Raw genomic sequence first — 21,620 nt, 5'->3', positions numbered from 1 at the left:
AGTTGGTAATGGGATCAGTGGGAACACCAGTAGGTAATAGGATCAGTGGGAACACAGTAGGTAATGGGATCAGTGGGGACACCAGTAGCTAATGGGAAAATGGTAATACCAGTACAGAACTGGATCAGTAGAGACACCAGTAGTTAATAGGATTGGTGGAGACACCAGTAGGTAATGGGATCAGTGGGAGCACCAGTAGGTATTGGGATCAGTGTAGACACCAGTAGGTAATGGGATCAGTGGGAACACCAGTAGGTAATGGGATCAGTGGAGACACCAGTTGGTAATGGGATTAGTGGGAACACCAGTAGGTAATGGGATCAGTGGGAACACAGTAGGCAATGGGATCAGTGGGGACACCAGTAGCTAATGGGAAAATGGTAATACCAGTACAGAACTGGATCAGTAGAGACACCAGTAGTTAATGGGATTGGTGGAGACACCAGTAGGTAATGGGATCAGTGGGAGCACCAGTAGGTATTGGGATCAGTGTAGACACCAGTAGGTAATGGGATCAGTGTAGACACCAGTAGGTAATGGGATCAGTGGGAACACCAGTAGGTAATGGGATCAGTGGAGACACCAGTTGGTAATGGGATCAGTGGGAACACCAGTAGGTAATAGGATCAGTGGGAACACAGTAGGTAATGGGATCAGTGGGGACACCAGTAGCTAATGGGAAAATGGTAATACCAGTACAGAACTGGATCAGTAGAGACACCAGTAGTTAATAGGATTGGTGGAGACACCAGTAGGTAATGGGATCAGTGGGAGCACCAGTAGGTATTGGGATCAGTGTAGACACCAGTAGGTAATGGGATCAGTGGGAACACCAGTAGGTAATGGGATCAGTGGAGACACCAGTTGGTAATGGGATTAGTGGGAACACCAGTAGGTAATGGGATCAGTGGGAACACAGTAGGCAATGGGATCAGTGGGGACACCAGTAGCTAATGGGAAAATGGTAATACCAGTACAGAACTGGATCAGTAGAGACACCAGTAGTTAATGGGATTGGTGGAGACACCAGTAGGTAATGGGATCAGTGGGAGCACCAGTAGGTATTGGGATCAGTGTAGACACCAGTAGGTAATGGGATCAGTGTAGACACCAGTAGGTAATGGGATCAGTGGGAACACCAGTAGGTAATGGGATCAGTGGAGACACCAGTTGGTAATGGGATCAGTGGGAACACCAGTAGCTAATGGGAAAATGGTAATACCAGTACATAACTGGATCAGTGGAGACACCAGTAGGTAATGGGATTGGTGGAGACACCAGTAGGTAATGGGATCAGTGGAGACACCAGTAGGTAATGGGATCAGTGGGAACTCCAGTAGGAAATGGGATCGGTGGGGACACAAGTAGGTAATGGGATCGGTGGAGACACCAGTAGGTAATGGGATCAGTGGGGACACCAGTAGGTAATGGGATCAGTGGGAACACAGTAGGTAATGGGATCAGTGGAGACACCAGTAGGTAATGGGATCAGTGGGAACACCAGTAGGTAATGGGATCAGTGGGAACACCAGTAGGTAATGGGATCAGTGGGAACACAGTAGGTAATGGGATCAGTGGAGGGATCAGTGGAGACACCAGTAGGTAATAGGATCGGTGGAGACACCAGTAGGTAATGGGATCAGTGGGAACACAGTAGGTAATGGGATCAGTGGGAACACAGTAGGTAATGGGATCGGTGGAGACACCAGTAGGTAATGGGATCAGTGGAGACACCAGTAGGTAATGGGATCGGTGGGGACACCAGTAGGTAATGGGATCGGTGGAGACACCAGTAGGTAATGGGATCAGTGGAGACACCAGTAGGTAATGGGATCGGTGGGGACACCAGTAGGTAATGGGATCAGTGGAGACACCAGTAGGTAATGGGATTGGTGGAGACACCAGTAGGTAATGGGATCGGTGGGGACACCAGTAGGTAATGGGATTGGTGGGGACACGAACAGGTTATGATTTCCTCAAAGACCTCAAATTTAAAATCCTCAACCTCCTGTTTATATGACTTAATGCCCTCACCCCTCCCTATCGCTATAAATCTCCTACATCCCTACAGGCCCCCAGAAGTCTGTGGTTTCCAACCCTCTTCTTTTGAACATTGCCACCTCCCTTTGCGCCAATATTGCCGACTGTGCCTTCAGCCAGCCAAGCCCTACACAACACAGTTCCCTCCCTTGACCCTTCCAATGCTCCCGCGAGACCTTTTTTAACATCCTTATCTCTCCTTCTTTGGTTCGGTGTGCGGTTTGGTCTGATTCTGTTTCTGTGATTCATCTGTGTCATTGTAATATATAAATGCAAGTTGTTATAATTGAAACATTGGGGCAATGGGAATAGTGGAGACTGTGGTTAGTAATGGGAATAGTGGAGACTCTGGTTAGTAATGGGAATAGTGGAGACTCTGGTTAGTAATGGGAATAGTGGAGACTGTGGTTAGTAATGGGAATAGTGGAGACTGTGGTTAGTAATGGGAAAAGTGGAGCCTGTGGTTAGTCATGGGAATAGTGGAGACTGTGGTTAGTAATGGGAATAGTGGAGCCTGTGGTTAGTAATGGGAATAGTGGAGACTCTGGTTAGTAATGGGAATAGTGGAGATTGTGGGTAGTAATGGGAACAGTGGAGCCTGTGGTTAGTAATGGGAATAGTGGAGCCTGTGGTTAGTAATGGGAATAGTGGAGATTGTGGTTAGTAATGGGAATAGCGGAGCCTATGGTTAGTAATGGGAATAGTGGAGCCTGTGGTTAGTAATGGGAATAGTGGAGACTGTGGTTAGTAATGGGAATAGTGGTGACTGTGGTTAGTAATGGGAATAGTGGAGACTGGTTAGTAATGGGAATAGTGGAGACTGTGGTTAGTAATGGGAATAGTGCAGACTGGTTAGTAATGGGAATAGTGGAGCCTGTGTTTAGTAATGGGAATAGTGGAGACTGTGGTTAGTAATGGGAATAGTGGAGACTGTGGTTAGTAATGGGAATAGTGGAGACTGTGGTTAGTAATGGGAATAGTGGAGCCTGTGTTTAGTAATGGGAATAGTGGAGACTGTGGTTAGTAATGGGAATAGTGGAGACTGTGGTTAGTAATGGGAATAGTGGAGACTGTGGTTAGTAATGGGAATAGTGGAGCCTGTGGTTAGTAATGGGAATAGTGGAGACTGGTTAGTAATGGGAATAGTGGAGCCTGTGTTTAGTAATGGGAATAGTGGAGACTGTGGTTAGTAATGGGAATAGTGGAGACTGTGGTTAGTAATGGGAATAGTGGAGCCTGTGGTTAGTAATGGGAATAGTGGAGACTGGTTAGTAATGGGAATAGTGGAGATACTGGTTGGGAATGGGAATAGTGGAGACTGTGGTTAGTAATGGGAATAGTGGAGACTGTGGTTAGTAATGGGAATAGTGGAGACTGTGGTTAGTAATGGGAATAGTGGAGACTGGTTAGTAATGGGAATAGTGGAGACTGTGGTTAGTAATGGGAAAGGTGGAGACTGGTTAGTAATGGGAATAGTGGAGACTGTGGTTAGTAATGGGAATAGTGGAGATTGTGGGTAGTAATGGGAACAGTGGAGCCTGTGGTTAGTAATGGGAATAGTGGAGACTGTGGTTAGTAATGGGAAAGGTGGAGACTGGTTAGTAATGGGAATAGTGGAGACTGTGGTTAGTAATGGGAATAGTGGAGACTGTGGTTAGTAATGGGAATAGTGGAGATTGTGGTTAGTAATGGGAATAGTGGAGACTGTGGTTAGTAATGGGAATAGTGGAGACTGTGGTTAGTAATGGGAAAGGTGGAGACTGGTTAGTAATGGGAATAGTGGAGACTGTGGTTAGTAATGGGAATAGTGGAGACTGTGGTTAGTAATGGGAATAGTGGAGATTGTGGTTAGTAATGGGAATAGTGGAGACTGTGGTTAGTAATGGGAATAGTGGAGACTGTGGTTAGTAATGGGAATAGTGGAGCCTGTGGTTAGTAATGGGAATAGTGGAGACTGTGGTTAGTAATGGGAAAAGTGGAGACTGTGGTTAGTAATGGGAATAGTGGAGATTGTGATTAGTAATGGGAATAGTGGAGACTGTGGTTAGTAATGGGAAAAGTGGAGACTGTGGTTAGTAATGGGAAAAGTGGAGACTGTGGTTAGTAATGGGAATAGTGGAGACTGTGGTTAGTAATGGGAAAAGTGGAGACTGTGGTTAGTAATGGGAATAGTGGAGACTGTGGTTAGTAATGGGAATAGTGGAGACTGTGGTTGGGAATGGGAATAGTGGAGACTGTGGTTAGTAATGGGAATAGTGGAGACTGTGGTTAGTAATGGGAATAGTGGAGCCTGTGGTTAGTAATGGGAATAGTGGAGACTGTGGTTTGTAATGGGAATAGTGGAGACTGTGGTTAGTAATGGGAATAGTGGAGCCTGTGGTTAGTAATGGGAATAGTGGAGCCTGTGGTTAGTAATGGGAATAGTGGAGCCTGTGGTTAGTAATGGGAATAGTGGAGACTGTGGTTAGTAATGGGAATAGTGGAGACTGTGGTTAGTAATGGGAATAGTGGAGACTGTGGTTAGTAATGGGAATAGTGGAGACTGGTTAGTAATGGGAATAGTGGAGCCTGTGGTTAGTAATGGGAATAGTGGAGCCTGTGGTTAGTAATGGGAATAGTGGAGACTGTGGTTGGGAATGGGAATAGTGGAGACTGTGGTTAGTAATGGGAATAGTGGAGACTGTGGTTGGGAATGGGAATAGTGGAGACTGGTTAGTAATGGGAATAGTGGTGACACTGGTTGAGAATGGGAATAGTGGAGACACTGGTTGGGAATGGGAATAGTGGAGACTGTGGTTAGTAATGGGAATAGTGGTGACACTGGTTGGGAATGGGAATAGTGGAGACTCTGGTTGGGAATGGGAATAGTGGTGACACTGGTTGGGAATGGGAATAGTGGAGGCTCTGGTTGGGAATGGGAATAGTGGTGACTCTGGTTGGGAATGGGAACAGTGGAGACACTGGTTGGGAATGGGAATAGTGGAGACACTGGTTGGGAATGGGAATAGTGGAGACTCTGGTTGGGAATGGGAATAGTGGAGACTCTGGTTGGGAATGGGAATAGTGGAGACTCTGGTTGGGAATGGGAATAGTGGAGACTCTGGTTGGGAATGGGAATAGTGGAGACTCTGGTTGGGAAAGGGAATAGTGGAGACTCTGGTTGGGAATGGGAATAGTGGAGACTCTGGTTGGGAATGGGAATAGTGGAGACACTGGTTGGGAATGGGAATAGTGGAGACTCTGGTTGGGAATGGGAATAGTGGTGACTCTGGTTGGGAATGGGAATGGTGGAGACTCTGGTTGGGAACGGGAATAGTGGAGACTCTGGTTGGGAACGGGAATAGTGGATACTCTGTTGGGAATGGGAATAGTGGAGACTCTGGTTGGGAATGGGATTAGTGGAGACTCTGGTTGGGAATGGGAATAGTGGAGACTCTGGTTTGGAATGGGAATAGTGGAGATACTGGTTGGGAATGGGAATAGTGGAGACTCTGGTTGGGAATGGGAGCAGTGGAGACTCTGGTTGGGAATGGGAATAGTGGAGACACTGGTTGTGAATGGGAATAGTGGAGACTCTGGTTGGGAATGGGAATAGTGGAGACACTGGTTGGGAATGGGAATAGTGGAGACTCTGGTTGGGAATGAGAATAGTGGAGACTCTGGTTGGGAATGGGAATAGTGGAGACTCTGGTTGGGAATGGGAATAGTGGAGACACTGGTTGGGAATGGGAATAGTGGAGATACTGGTTGGGAATGGGAATAGTGGAAACTCTGGTTGGGAATGAGTACAGTGGAGATACTGGTTGGGAATGGGAATAGTGGAGACTCTGGTTGGGAATGGGAATAGTGGAGACTGGTTGGGAATGGGAATAGTGGAGACTCTGGTTGGGAATGGGAATAGTGGAGACTCTGGTTGGGAATGGGAATAGTGGAGACTCTGGTTGGGAATGGGAATAGTGGAGACACTGGTTGTGAATGGGAATAGTGGAGCCTCTGGCTGGGAATGGGAATAGTGGAGCCTCTGATTGGGAATGGGAATAGTGGAGACTCTGGTTGGGAATGGGAATAGTGGAGACTCTGGTTGGGAATGGGAATAGTGGAGACACTGATTGTGAATGGGAATAGTGGAGACTCTGGTTGGGAATGGGAATAGTGGAGATACTGGTTGGGAATGGGAATAGTGGAGACTGGTTGGGAATGGGAACAGTGGAGATACTGGTTGGGAATGGGAATAGTGGAGGCTCTGGTTGGGAATGGGAATAGTGGAGACTCTGGTTGGGAATGGGAATAGTGGAGACTCTGGTTGGGAATGGGAATAGTGGAGCCTCTGGTTGGGAATGGGAATAGTGGAGACTCTGGTTGGGAATGGGAATAGTGGAGACACTGATTGTGAATGGGAATAGTGGAGACTCTGGTTGGGAATGGGAATAGTGGAGATACTGGTTGGGAATGGGAATAGTGGAGACTCTGGTTGGGAATGGGAATAGTGGAGACTCTGGTTGGGAATGGGAATAGTGGAGACTCTGGTTGGGAATGGGAATAGTGGAGACTCTGGTTGGGAATGAGAATAGTGGAGACTCTGGTTGGGAATGGGAATAGTGGAGACTCTGGTTGGGAATGGGTATAGTGGAGACACTGGTTGGGAATGGGAATAGTGGAGATACTGGTTGGGAATGGGAATAGTGGAAACTCTGGTTGGGAATGAGTACAGTGGAGATACTGGTTGGGAATGGGAATAGTGGAGACTCTGGTTGGGAATGGGAATAGTGGAGACTCTGGTTGGGAATGGGAATAGTGGAGACTCTGGTTGGGAATGGGAATAGTGGAGACTCTGGTTGGGAATGGGAATAGTGGAGACTCTGGTTGGGAATGGGAATAGTGGAGACACTGGTTGTGAATGGGAATAGTGGAGCCTCTGGCTGGGAATTGGAATAGTGGAGCCTCTGGTTGGGAATGGGAATAGTGGAGACTCTGGTTGGGAATGGGAATAGTGGAGACTCTGATTGGGAATGGGAATAGTGGAGACACTGATTGTGAATGGGAATAGTGGAGACTCTGGTTGGGAATGGGAATAGTGGAGATACTGGTTGGGAATGGGAATAGTGGAGACTGGTTGGGAATGGGAACAGTGGAGATACTGGTTGGGAATGGGAATAGTGGAGCCTCTGGTTGGGAATGGGAATAGTGGAGACTCTGGTTGGGAATGGGAATAGTGGAGACTCTGGTTGGGAATGGGAATAGTGGAGACTCTGTTTGGGAATGGGAATAGTGGAGACTCTGGTTGGGAATGGGAATAGTGGAGACACTGATTGTGAATGGGAATAGTGGAGACTCTGGTTGGGAATGGGAATAGTGGAGATACTGATTGGGAATGGGAATAGTGGAGACTCTGGTTGGGAATGGGAATAGTGGAGACTCTGGTTGGGAATGGGAATAGTGGAGACTCTGGTTGGGAATGGGAATAGTGGAGACTCTGGTTGGGAATGGGAATAGTGGAGACACTGATTGTGAATGGGAATAGTGGAGACTCTGGTTGGGAATGGGAATAGTGGAGATACTGGTTGGGAATGGGAATAGTGGAGACTCTGGTTGGGAATGGGAATAGTGGAGACTCTGGTTGGGAATGGGAATAGTGGAGACTCTGGTTGGGAATGGGAATAGTGGAGACTCTGGTTGGGAATGGGAATAGTGGAGACTCTGGTTGGGAATGGGAATAGTGGAGACTCTGGTTGTGAATGGGAATAGTGGAGACACTGGTTGGGAATGGGAATAGTGGAGACTCTGGTTGGGAATGGGAATAGTGGAGACTCTGGTTGGGAATGGGAATAGTGGAGACTCTGGTTGGGAATGGGAATAGTGGAGACACTGGTTGGGAATGGGAATAGCGGAGACTCTGGTTGGGAATGGGAATAGTGGAGACACTGGCTGGGAATGGGAATAGTGGAGACTCTGGTTGGGAATGGGAATAGTGGAGACACTGGCTGGGAATGGCAATAGTGTAGACTCCGGTTAGTATTGGGAATAGTGGAGACTCTGGTTGGTAATGAGTGTGGGGGAGGGTAGAGGACAGAGGATAATAAGAGTAAATAAAAATTGGTAATGTATCCAATTTACCTTCATCCACTTCACCACGCTCACACACCTCTGCCTTCGAACCGGTGTCATTGCTTTTAGCGAGCTCCTGTATTCCGCTCCTCACGTCTGAAAGCTGGTGGTCTTTCCAGTTCTGTACAGCATCCGCTTGCTGTCTTCCTGGCAACCAGGTGCTTGCTTTGCCACTCCTTACATCCCTCGCTTTGCGCCTCCAGCAATCTCCGCCACCTTCGCAGCCCTCTGGCACAGCGGGCTCTTGAGCTGGGGCCTGTGCAAAGGCGTACGGCTGTGCCGTGAAGTTCAGACTACTCACCCGGGCCGCAGAGAGATGGCTGACTACGTCCCCGGTGCCTGGGAATGTCCGCACCTTTCCCATAGCGGCAAGTAGCTTCGTTGGAGTGTTGATTACTTTGTAAGTGTCTCTTGCACTTTCCAGGTTTCTCCAAAGGCCGTGGAATGGACCGTAGCTGCGGCTCGAGTTCACCGCGTCTCCCCGTCCCGGTTTGGAATGCCGTGCCGCGGCCATCGTTTCATACACGGGGGAGCCGCCGTGTTTCTCCGGAGGGGCCGCGCCGTCGCTTCCGCCTCCCTGGCCTCCGGAGCGGCTCAGTCGCCCTCCCGGCAGCTGGCCCCATGTAAACGTTTTGCTGCGAGATTCAGACCCCTCGCCAATTGTCGGGCCGCGCATGGCGAATCCATCCGGCGCCGCGTTCAGTCTACCGTCCATGGAGCGGCTACGGTTGAAGGCATTGCCCATGGCACCGGAACCGTTACCGGGAGCAGGCCATCTGGTTCCAGTTGCACCGAGACGACAGGCCTCTGTGTCTCTGATCCGCCTGCTTATGGTCTCCCACAGTGTGCCATACATGTCACCATTACCGCTTGGCCGTTTCCCACCTTGTTTGACCTTAGTCTGGCTGTTGTTCCTGGCCATCCTTTGCAGTTCCTTGTATTGGTTATTCTGCGGCTCAGTCAGCCCATACAGGTTTTCACCACATGCTTTCCCTTTGCTTTCACTACCAGACCCTGCTCCGTGATACACAAATAGCCAGATACATTTATAGAATATTGAACTCAACGGAAATCCAAGGGCACAGAAACGGAAAGTGCGTGTTACAGGTTTATCATGATCTTCCCCCTTTAGAAAAATACCTCTTTTAATGTATGTGGTCTTTAAATGCAAACACACTAGTCAAACCGTGTGCACAACTGGCGTCTATTAGGAGTGTGATGGAATACTCTCCACTTGCCTGGATGAGTTCAGCTCCAACAACACTTGAGAAGCTCGACACCATCCAGGATAAAGCAGCCCACTTGATTGGCACCCCATCCACCACCTTAAACATTCACTCCCTCCACCACCGGCGCACTGTGGCTGCAGTGTGTACCATCTACAAGATGCACTGCAGCAACTCACCAAGGCTTCTTCTGCAGCACCTCCCAAACCCGTGACCTCTACCACCTAGAAGGACAAGGGCAGCAGGCGCATGGGAACACCACCACCTCCAAGTTCCCCTCCAAGTCACACACCATCCTGGCTTGGAAATATATCAACCTTCATTCCTTCATCGTCACTGGGTCAAAATCCTGGAACTCCCTCCCTAACAGCACTGTGGGAGTAGCTTCAGCATGCGGACTGCAGCGGTTCAAGAAGGCGGCTCACTGCCACCTTCTCAAGGGCAATTCGGAATGGGAAATAAATGCTGGCTTTGCCAGCGACACCCACATCCCGTGAATGAATATTTAAAAAAACATACTTTGAAACAGCACAGTTGAACCTTGCCAGGAAGGTGTTGGTGGGCTATTTGACAGTAGGCGCAAGTTATATCCTGTCTTCACCCAGCATCCATGAATGCTCACTTCAAGGAGGGGATCTTTGGACAGAGATTGGCTGCAGGAAACCTAACCATTTTTCCCCCCCTTCCCTAATCTGGGATACTGAGACCAATTGTAGGTTGTCCAGCAGAGATCAGCACAGGAGGTTGGAGCAAGGAAGTCTTGTTGCAATTATATAGGGCTTTGGTGAAACCACACCTGGTGTACAGTTTGGTTTCCTTACCAAAGAAAGGATAAACTGGCCTCAGAGAGAGTGAAACAAAGGTTCACTAGATTGATTCTTGGAATGAGAGGAATGTCCTATGAGGAGAGATTGAGTAGACTAGGCCTATATTCCTTGCAGTTTAGAAGAATAAGAGGTGATCTCATTGAAATATACAAAATTCTTACAGGGCTTGACAGGGTAAATGCTGGGAGGATGTTTCCCCTGGCTGGAGAGTCCAGAACTAAGGGACATAGGGCGTGAAATGCGGTTGCACCCCATTTGGGGGCGGCAACCGAGTTAAGGCCGGACATTTAGCGCCCGGTGTGGAAGTACCGCCCCGACCGCTAAATTCGTCTTACCGCCCCGCACAGGAAGTGGAGCACAATGTCGGGCGCTCCGCTTCTTGGTGGGGGTGATAACCGAGGCGATATCGGGCCGCTTTTCAACGCCCCTCCCCTTCAGTTAAAGGGGAGGGCCACTGCACATTCTGCAGGGCCTCTGATGGCCCCACACTAGGCCACCAGGGCGGCGTGATGCCGCGGCCACAGCTGCGTTGCTGGGCTGCGCGATGGCGGCCAGGACCACATCACGGAGGGCCAACCTTGAGGTCGGCCCCCAAAAAAATGGCAGCACAGGTCGCGGCCGCACCTCCCCTTTAGTTACCGCCCCGTGAGCGGAGGTCGGCCCGGTTCGCGACCCACGAGGCTGGCGCTGACACTGCCCGCCGCAGCCTAGCGAAGCGCAGCCGAATTTCTTCCATGGGACGGTAAGGGGCCGCGGCGGGACACTAAGGGGTCACAACGCACGCCAATGATGTCATCGCCGGTGGCGCAGCGGCCCGGGGCGCTACCAGCAGGGGCGCGGCGCTATCGGGTAGTGCCTCAGCAATTTCTCAGGAGGTGCTTTTTTCGCCCCCCCCCCCCCCGCCCGGAGGTGCTAACAGCAGGCGCGAAGGAGGGCTGTGGAGGCTCAGTCGTGGAGTATATTCAAGACAAAGATCGATAAATGTTTGGATACTAAGGGAATCAAGGAATATGGGGATCGGGCGGGAAAGTGGAGTTCAGGTAGAAGATCAGCCATGATCTTATCGAATGGCGGAGCAGGCTCGAGGGGCCGAATGGCTGACTCCTGCTCCTAATTCTTATGTTCTTATGAGGGATCAAACCTTGGACGGTCTGGTCCATATGGACTCAGCCAGTCACTGGGTGAGCTCATTGGGCCCGGATAGGGGTATCTCCACCCAACATATTAAGAGACTGTAACGGCAATGCATTCCTGGGTATGCTAAAGTCAGATATTCTGCCCCCCCCCCGGATATTATTTCACATTCCTTTTGTTATTTGTCAAACGATCTGTATCAGATTCCCTTTGATCTATTTAAAAAGCCCTGCCATGCGCAGCAAACTTTCAACACAAGCTTGGCCAAACAGGGCCATAAATTAATGCATCGGATTAAGTTACTCTGTTTAATCATCATCGCCCTTCTATAATTGCTGAGGGAATTCATCCAGAGTGTCCCCGGCAACGTGTGACTTTGATACATGATAAGGTGTGTGCCACAATATATTAGCATGCTGTCCTGTAGAGTATTCAGCAACCGACTTATACTTAAAGCATTGCAAAATGTCCCGAGGCAATTAGCAACAGAGGAGGTAATTCAAACAACAATAAAAAGACTTGCTTCTCTACAGCGCCTTTCACGGAGTCAGGACATCCCAAAGCGCTTTACAGCCAATTAAGTACTTTTTACATCGGATATACGGCACAGAAACAGGCCATTCGGTCCAACCAGTCCATGCCGGCGTTTATGCTCCACTCGAGCCTCCTCCCGTCTTTCCTCATCTAACTATCAGCATAGCCCTCCATTCCCTTCTCCCTCATATGCTTGTCCGAAATTACACAACACCAGGTTATAGTCCAACTATAACCTGGTGTTGTGTGATTTCTTACATTTGTCCACCCCAGTCCATCACCGGCATCTCCACACCATGGCTACTATCGACACCACAAACTGCCGGCTCAAAGTAGAGAGGATCTCCAAGAAGATCGCGCATATTGACACAGACATCAAGTTTCTACAGAGATGCAAGAAAGCAGACAAGATCCCGAAAGGACTACAGATCACGAACCCACTCAAGTCAACCTACAACACAGACTACGCTGAGAGACTCTGCCGTCGTACCTCTCGCACACTCCTCAACCATCTCGTACACCAGCTCTACAGCAGATGCCGCAACCTCGAAACCGAGATGGAGTCCATGTTCTCAGCCTGTGCTCAGGACACAGCAGACCAGCTACGAGATACCGCCAAACAGACGAGGCAACGGAACTACACTGCCTACATGCACACCAAGAACAGGAAGCTTGAGAAACTCGGCATCACCAGCAGCAGCAACCAAGCCTCTCCCGGTACCACGGTTGAAACCACAGGGAAATCCATCGTCAACCTGTCCAACCACACCCTTCAACCAGACGAAATTGAAGTTCTCAGCCGAGGGCTCAATTTCTGCCCCACCACCAAAATGGACCCCATCGGTCTCGCGGCAGACACAGAGGAATTCATCAGGAGAATGAGGCTCCGGAAATTCTTCCACAAATCCCAAAATGTCAGCAAAAGCTGTTGGACTATAACCTGGTGTTGTGTGATTTCTTACATTTGTCCACCCCAGTCCAACACCGGCATCTCCACACCATATGCTTGTCCAGCCTCCCCTTAAATGCATCTATACTATTCGCTTCAGCCACTCCCTGTGGTAGCGAGTTCCACATTCTCACCACTCTCTGGGTAAAGAAGTTTCTTCCGAATTCCCTATTGGATTTCTTGGTGACTATCTTATATTGATGGCCTCTAGTTTTGCTCTTCCCCACAAGTGGAAACATTCTCTCTGTATTCACTCTGTCAAAAACATCTCATAAGTTTAAAAACCTCCATTAGGTCACCCCTCGGCCTTCTCTTTTCAAGAGAAAAGAGACCCAGCCTGTTCATCCTTTCCTGATAGGTATACCCTCACATTTCTGGTATCATCCTTGTAAATCTTCTCTTCACCCTCTCCAGTGCCTCTATATCCTTTTTATAATATGGCGACCAGAACTGTACGCAGTACTCCAAGTGTGGTCTAACCAAGGTTCGATACAGGTTTAGAATAACTTCCCTACTTTTCAATTCTATACCTCTAGAAATAAACCCTAGTGCCTGATTTGCCTTTTTTATGCTGTTATTAACCTGTGTCGCTACTTTTAGTGATTTGTGTATTTGTACTCCCAGATCCCTTTGCTCCTCTACCCCCATTTAGGTTCTTATTTTCCAAGCAACATGTGACCTAGAAACATAGAAGATAGGAGCAGGAGTAGGCCATTCGGCCCCTCGAGCCCACTCCGCCATTTAATGAAATCATGGCTGATCATCCAAATTCAGTACCCTGTCCCTGCTTTCTCCCCATATCCCTTGATCCCTTTAGCCTCAAGGAATATATACAACTCCTTCTTGAATATATTTAATGAATTGGCCTCCACTGCCTTCTGTGGTAGAGAATTCCACAGGTTCACCACTCTCTGGGTGAAGAAATTCCTCCTCATCTCTGTCCTAAATGGCTTACCCCTTATCCTTAGACTGTGACCCCTGGTTCTGGACTCCCCCGCCATCAGGAACATCCTTCCTGCATCTAGTCTGTCCAGTCCTGTTCGAATTTTATAAGTTTCAATGAGATCCCCTGTCATTCTTCTAAACTCTAGCGACTATAAGCCTAATCGGCCCAATCTCTCCTCATACGTCATTCCTGCCAGCCCAGGTATCAGTCTGGTGAATCTTCGCTGCACTCCCTCCATGGCAAGAACATCCTTCCTCAGATAAGGCGACCAAAACTGCACACAATACTCAAGGTGTGGTCTCACCAAGGCCCTGTACAACTGCAGCAAGACATCCTTGTTCCTGTACTCGAATCCTCTCGCTATGAAGCCAACATACCATTTGCCTTCTTAACCGCCTGCTGCACCTGCATGCTTACCTTCAGCGACTGGTGCACAAGGACACCCAGGTCTCGTTGCACTTCCCCTTTTCCCAATCTATTGCCATTCAGATAATAATCTGTTTTCCTGTTTTTGCCACCGAAGTGGATAACCTCGCATTTATCCACATTATACTGCATTTGCCATGCATCTGCCCAATCACCCAACCTGTCATAATCATACTGGAGTTTCTCTGCATCCTCCTCACAGCACACACGCCCACCCAGCTTCATGTCGTCTGCAAACTTGGAGATATTACATCTAGTTCCCTCGTCTAGATCATTAATATATATTGTGAATAGCTGGGGTCCTAGCACCAATCCCTGCGGTACCCCACTAGTCACTGCCTGCCACTCGGAAAAAGGCCCGTTTATTCCAACTCTTTGCTTCCTGTCTGCCAACCAGTTCTCTAACCAAGTCAGTACCTTGCCCCCAATCCCATATGCTTTAACTTTACACCTCCTTATTTTTCTTACCACAATGTTAATACCTCACATTTATCTGTGTTGAAATTCATTTGCCAATTATATGCCCATTCTGCAAGTTTATTAATGTCTTCTTGTAATTTGTTGCAGACCTCCTTAATATTAACTATCCCCGTCTCCCCCCCACCCCCCGCAATTTGGTGTCATCTGCAAATTTAGAAATTGTGTTTCTGATTCCAAAGTCTAAATCATTAATGTAAATTGTGAACAACAGTGGTCCCAGCACTGAACCTCGTGGGACCCCACTTCCCACCTTTTGCCACAGTGAAAAGCTACCCTTCACCCCTACCCTCTGCTGTCTGTCCTGAAGCCAGCTAGCAATCCATTCTGCTACTTGTCCCCTGACTCCTCATTCTCTGACCTTATTCATTAGTCTATTATATGGCACCTTATCGAAAGCCTTTTGGAAATATAGATGATTTACATCTACTACATTACCCTTGCCTGCTCTCTCTGTCACTCTGTTTTTGAAGTGTATTCACTTGTAATGTAGGAAAGGCGGCAGCTAATTTGCGCACAGCAAGCTCCCACACACAGCAATGAGTTTTTTTTAAGCGATGTTGGTTGAGGGATAAACATTGGCCAGGACACCGGGGAGAACTCCCCTGCTCTTCTTCAAAAATGGTGCCATGGGATCTTTTACATTCACCCGAGGGCAGATGGGGCCTCGGTTTAATGTCTCATCCGAAAGAGGCACCTCCGACAGTGCAGCACTGCACTGGGAGTGTCAGCCTGGATTTATGTGCTCGAATCTCTGGGAGTGGGGACTTGAACCCACAACCTTCTGGCTCAGAGACTGAGCCTGCTACCTATTGAGCCGTGGCTGACGTCATGCGACGTTTATAATATTTCTTACCTGCCCGGAATTCCACCAGGTGAGGTCCTCCCACCCCCTGCGAGGCTGCTCCATGGTTCACCAACAGGGGGCAGTGGGAGTCTGTGACCTCTGGCTGATCCAAGAGCCAACCCAAAGGTGTGCAATCCCAGAAAGCCAAGCTGGATATACACACCGGGAATTTCCTCAGGAGGTTCTCCACCTGATCGGCCGTGTAACCTCGGCAGAAACCACTCCCTCCCCCTTCTTCTACAGAACCACTCTGGGATGCATATGACCGCTCCCCTTCGATGACATCCCACCAGAGCAGACTAGCTTCCCCTCTCCCCACCTCCCAACCCTCCCACCATTATAGGTAAGAAAACTGGCATTTTATAAGCCAAGGTCAGGAATTTTACACTAGAAAATGGGGGTGTACTTAAAGCACTCCTCCTAGACGCACCTCCCCTTTCAGGTGGACCTTCTTGCTTGTACCAAGAAGCTCCTCCAGCTAAGCCTCAACACTCTGGCCTGGAACTTAATGACCAGCGTAGAATCATAGAATGGTTACAGCACAGGAGGAGGCCATTCGGCCCGTCGAGCCCGTGCCGCTCTCTGCAAGAGCACTTCAGCTAGTCCCACTCCCCCGCCCTTTCCCCGTAGCCCTGCAAATGTTTTTATTCCAGGTACTTATCCAACTCCCTTTTGAAAGCCGTGATCGAGTCTGCCTCCACCACCCTTTCAGGCAGTGCATTCCAGGTCATAACCACTCGCTGCGTAAAAAGGTTTTTCCTTATGTCGCCTTTGGTTCTTTTGCCAATCACCTTAAATCTGTGTCCTCTGGTTCTCAACCCCCGCTGCCAATGGGAACAGTTCCTCACTATCTACTCTGTCCAGACCCCTTGTGATTTTGAACACCTCTATCAAATTTCCTCTCAACCTTCTCTGCTCCAAGGAGTAACAACAAAATCCCTTTGCCTGCTATTTTTTTTAAACGGCAAACGTTAACCCATTTAAGATAGAATCACAAAAATACATTAATGATACAGCTGTACAGAGTAGACCCCATTTAGAGCACTGCGTTCAGTTCTGCGCACCACACCCCAGGAAGGATATACAGTAAACTCTTATCCGGCACCCATGGGACCAGGATGGTGCCGGTTGATGAAAAATTCTGGACAACAGAGAGGTATACCTACCAAGGCAATTCTTAACACAAACAAAAATAAAAACCACCGACTAACTCGGCCACCGCGGGAGACTCGGACTCGGCAAAGCGAGTGCTGGATGGGTTCGGCAAGATTACCGGTTATCTATTTTGCCGGTTATTAAAGTGTTCCGGATGATCAAGTGCCATTTAAACATGAGTTTACTGTATTGGCCTTGGAGGGGTGCCGCTCAGATTCACCAGAATGATACCAGGGCTGAGAGGGTTAAATTATAAGAACAGGTCGCATAGAAAGGCTTCTATTCCCTTGTGTTATAGAAGATTAAGGGGTGAACTAATTGAAATGTTTAAGATGATTAAAGGATTTGACAGCATAGACAGAGAGAAACTATTTCCTCTAGTTGGGGGTGGGGGGGGGGAAGAGTCCAGAACAAGGAGGCATAACCTTAAAATTAGAGCCAGGCCGTTCAGGGGGTGATGTTAGGACGGGCTCATGGTTTGGGGGTAACATATTAGTATGGATTGAGGATTGGTTAATGGACAGAAAACAGAGAGTAGGAATAAAGGGGTCATTTTCAGGATGTCATAGAGTCATAGAGTCATAGAGTTTTACAGCACAGAAAGAGGCCCTTCGGCCCATCGTGTCTGCGCCGCCCATCCATCCCTGTCCAGTCTAATCCCATTTTCCAGCATTTGGTCCATAGCCTTGTATGCAATGGCATTTCAAGTGCTCATCCAAATGCTTCTTGAATGTTGTGAGGGTTCCTGCCTCTACCACCCTTTCAGGCATTGAGTTCCACATTCCAACCACCCTCTGGGTGAAAAAGTTCCTCCTCAAATCCCCTCTAAATCTCCTGCCCCTTACCCTGAATCTATGCCCCCTTGTTATTGACCCCCCTACTAAGGGGAAAAGTTCCTCTTTGTCTACCCTATCTATGCCCCTCATCATTTTGTACACCTCAATCAGGTCCCCCCTCAGCCTTCTTTGCTCCAAGGAAAACAACCCCAGCCTGTCCAGCCTCTCTTCATAGCTGAGGCGCTCCATCCCAGGTAACATCCTGGTGAATCTTCTCTGCACCCTCTCCAAAGCAATCACATCCTTCCTATAGTGAGGCGACCAGAACTGCACACAGTACTCCAGCTGTGGCCTCACCAGCGTTTTGTACAGTTCCATCATAACCTCCCTGCTCTTATATTCTATGCCTCGGCTAATGAAGGCAAGTATCCCATATGCCTTTTTAACCACCTTATCTACCTGTTCCGCTGCCTTCAGGGATCTATGTACATGTACACCAAGGTCCCTCTGACCCTCTGTACTTCCTAGGGTCCTACCACTCATTGTGTATTCCCTTGCCTTATTTGTCCGTCCAAAATGCATCACCTCGCACTTTTCAGGGTTAAATTCCATTTGCCACTTTTCCGCCCATCTGACCAACCCGTTTATATCGTCCTGTAGCCTGAGGCTTTCCTCCTCACAATTTACCACCCCACCAATTTTCGTGTCATCTGCGAACTTACTGATCATACCTTTTACATTCTCATCCAAATCATTTATGTAGATCACAAACAACAAGGGACCCAGCACCGATCCCTGAGGTACCCCACTGGACACAGGCTTCCAGTCACAAAAGCAACCTTCGACCATCACCCTCTGCCTCCTGCCACTCAGCCAGTTTAGGATCCAACGCGCCAAGGCACCCTGGATCCCATGGGCTCTTACCTTCTTGACCAGTCTCCTATGCGGGACTTTGTCAAAAGCTTTACTGAAGTCCATGTAAACCACATCCACAGCATTTCCCTCATCCACCCCCCTAGTCACCCCCTCGAAAAATTCAATCAGATTTGTCAGACATGATTTACCCTTGACAAAGCCATGCTGACTATCCCCGATTAATCCTTGCCTCTCCAAGTGGAGACTAATTTTGTCCCTCAGAATTTTTTCCAATAATTTCCCTACCACAGATGTTAGGCTCACTGGCCTGTAATTCCCTGGTTTATCCCTGCTACCCTTCTTGAATAATGGTACTACGTTAGCTGTTCTCCAGTCCTCTGGTACATCCCCTGTGGCCAGAGAGGTTCTGAAAATTTGTGTCAGAGCCCCTGCAATCTCCTCCTTTGCCTCCCACAGCAGCCTGGGATACATCTCGTCTGGGCCTGGGGATTTATCCACTTTTTGGCCTGCTAAAACCGCTAGCACCTCCTCCCTCTCGATGCTAATATGTTCAAGTATGTCACAGCCCCCTTGCCCGATTTCTATGTCTGCATCGTCTTTCTCCATAGTGAACACAGATGCAAAAAATTCATTTAAAACCCCGCCTACATCATCTGGCTCTACACACAGATTGCCACTTTGGTCCCTAATGGGCCCTACCCTTTCCCTGGTTATCCTCTTGCCCTTAATATACTTATAAAACATCTTAGGATTTTCCTTTATTTTGCTCGCCAGTGTTATTTCATGGCCCCTCCTCGCCCTCCTAATTTCTTTTTTAAGTATGCCCCTGCATTTTTTATACTCCTCTAGGGCTTCTTCCGTCTTTAGTCTTTTGTAACTGCCAAAAGCCCCCCTTTTATTTCTAATGCATTTTTGTATATCCCTTGTCATCCAAGGTTCCCTTTGCTTGTTGGTCCCACCCTTGACCTTTACAGGAACATGTTGGCGTTGTACTCTCTCTATTTCCCTTCTGAAAGTCTCCCACTGTTTTGATGCGGATTTTCCTATAAGTAGCTGCTCCCAGTCCAATTTGGCCAGATCCTGCCTTATCATATTAAAATCGGCCTTCCCCCAATTTAGAACCCTTATTTCCGGGCCGTCTTTGTCTTTTTCCATGACCACCTTAAATCTCACCGAATTGTGGTCACTGTCGCCAAAATGCTCTCCTACTGACACTTCCACCACTTGCCCGGCTACATTCCCCAGAATTAGGTCCAGTACCGCCCCCTCTCTTGTAGGATGGCAGGCTGTAACTAGTGGGGTGCCACAAGGATCAGTGCTTGGGCCTCAGCTATTCACAATCTACATCAATGACTTAGATGAGGGGACTGAGTGCAATGTATCCACGTCTGCTGATGATACAAAGCTAGGTGGGAAAGTAAGTTCTGAGGAGGAGGCAAAGAGGCTGCAAAGGGACACAAGAAGGTGGCAGATGGAGTATAATGTGGGGAAGCGTGCAATTACCCACTTTGGTAGGAAGAATGGAAAAGCAGAATATTTTTTAAATGGTGAGAGACTAGTAAATGATGGTGTTCAGAGGGATTTGGGGGTCCTTGTACACGAATCACAGAAAGTTAACATGCAGGTACAGCAAGCAATTAGGAAGGCAAATGGTATGTTAGCCTTTATTGCAAGGGGGTTGGAGTATGAGTACTGAAGGGCAGTATGGCCTACTCCTGCTCCTAATTCTTATGAAGTCTTACTGCAATTATATACGGCTTTGGCGAGACCACACCTGGAGTACTGTGTACAGTTTTGGTCTCCCTACCTAAGGAAGGATATACCAGAGGGAGTGCAACGAAGGTTCACTAGATTGATTCCTGGGGTGAGAGGGCTGTCATACATGGAGAGATTGTGTAGATTGGGCCTATACTCTCTGGAGTTTAGAAGAATGAGAGGTGATCTCATTGAAACATAAGATTCTGAGGGGGATTGACAGGTTAGATGCTGAGAGGCTGTTTCCTTTGGGCGAGTCTAAACTAGGGGTCATAGTCTCAAGATAAGGGGTCGGCCATTTAGGACTGAGATGAGGAGAAATTTCTTCACTCAGAGGGTTGTGAATCTTAGGAATTCTCTACCCCAGAGGGCTGTGGATGCTGAGTCGAGTATATTCAGGACTGAGATCGATAGATTCTTTGGTACGAAGGGAATCAAGGGATATGGCGATCGGGCGGGAAAGTGGAGTTGAGGTTGAAGATTGGCCATGATCTTATTGAATGGAGGAGCAGGCTCGAGGGGCCGAATGGCCTTCACCTGCTCCTATTTCTTAGGTTCTTATTTCTTCTGATCATATAACACCTAGTTGATCGATTCTTAAATGAGCCCCAGTGTCCTGCCCTCAGCTGGCCTTCCGGCCAACTCGCTCAAGCTGCTCATCACCCTCTGTATAAAGAAATACTTCCTCACATCTCTCCTAAACCTGCCCTTTCAACCCTGACCGCAAGGATCAGTGCTTGGGCCTCAGCTATTCACAATCTATATCAATGATTTGGATGAGGGGACCAAATGTAATATATCCAAGTTTGCTGATGATACAAAGCTGGGTGGGAATGTAAGTTGTGAGGAGGATGCAAGGAGGCTTCAAGGGGATATAGACAGGTTCTTCCAATGGAAACTGTTTCTCCCTATCTATTCAATCAAAACCCCTCATTCCTCTGTCACTAAACTACAAATACATAATTGCAACACTTCATTTTGAAAATCGAACCCTCATCATGTGAGGGTGTAAGAACATTTGCATCTGACACCAAATATGGGCCTAGAAATTCACTAGCCTTAGCGCCGCTTTTGAGGCGCTAGAGGGACTAGCGCCAGAGTTATGGCCAGTTCAAAAATTCCCTGGGGCCCTAAAGCGGCGTTGCACCGGTAGCGCTGCGCCGGCACCGATGACGTCTTTGACACACGCAATGTCTCTAAGTAGTAGACATACATAGAAATCAATGATACTACCCCATTTCCACTCTGGGTAGAGATGTAACCTTCGTCGATCCTTTCGATCCTGACACTCTCTGCAAATTGTGAAGGAAAGCTCAAGATCTTTATAAGTCTCTAGTCACGCACGCACTCCTGGCTGATTCATTATGGCATGGCAAGTGTTATCGTCAACAAGACCCCCAGAAATGAGACAGATCCTACAAAACTTCCTACAAACTGTCAATCGGTTGATCATTAAGCGCATGTAACTGATCATCTTAGCCCCATTGTCCTGTCTCCTTATCTCAAGACTGTCCTCGTTTCACAACCTGGCGACTAACAGAAGTCAG

General features: G+C 48.3%; 1 protein-coding gene across 3 annotated transcripts in view; it reads right to left on the bottom strand.

The window, feature by feature from the left end:
* The window catches only part of dok7b (docking protein 7b), a 163,289-nt gene that overhangs the window by 68,670 nt on the left and 72,999 nt on the right, over positions 1-21,620 (bottom strand). The window contains exon 9 of one of the 3 annotated variants that reach the window (XM_085975474.1): positions 8,155-9,159. The exons of the other annotated variants lie outside the window; for them this stretch is intronic. Coding sequence (XP_085831600.1) covers positions 8,155-9,159 — 1,005 coding nt within the window. The remainder of the gene's footprint in view (positions 1-8,154; positions 9,160-21,620) is intronic. 3 annotated transcript variants of the gene reach the window in all.

The sequence above is a fragment of the Somniosus microcephalus genome, chromosome 1, assembly GCF_052327205.1.
Source record: "Somniosus microcephalus isolate GS21.2 chromosome 1, FLI_Smic_1.0, whole genome shotgun sequence".
Taxonomy (NCBI): domain Eukaryota; kingdom Metazoa; phylum Chordata; class Chondrichthyes; order Squaliformes; family Somniosidae; genus Somniosus; species Somniosus microcephalus.
Note: the sequence above shows the minus strand (reverse complement) of the source record. Positions and strands in the feature narration are given on the sequence as shown.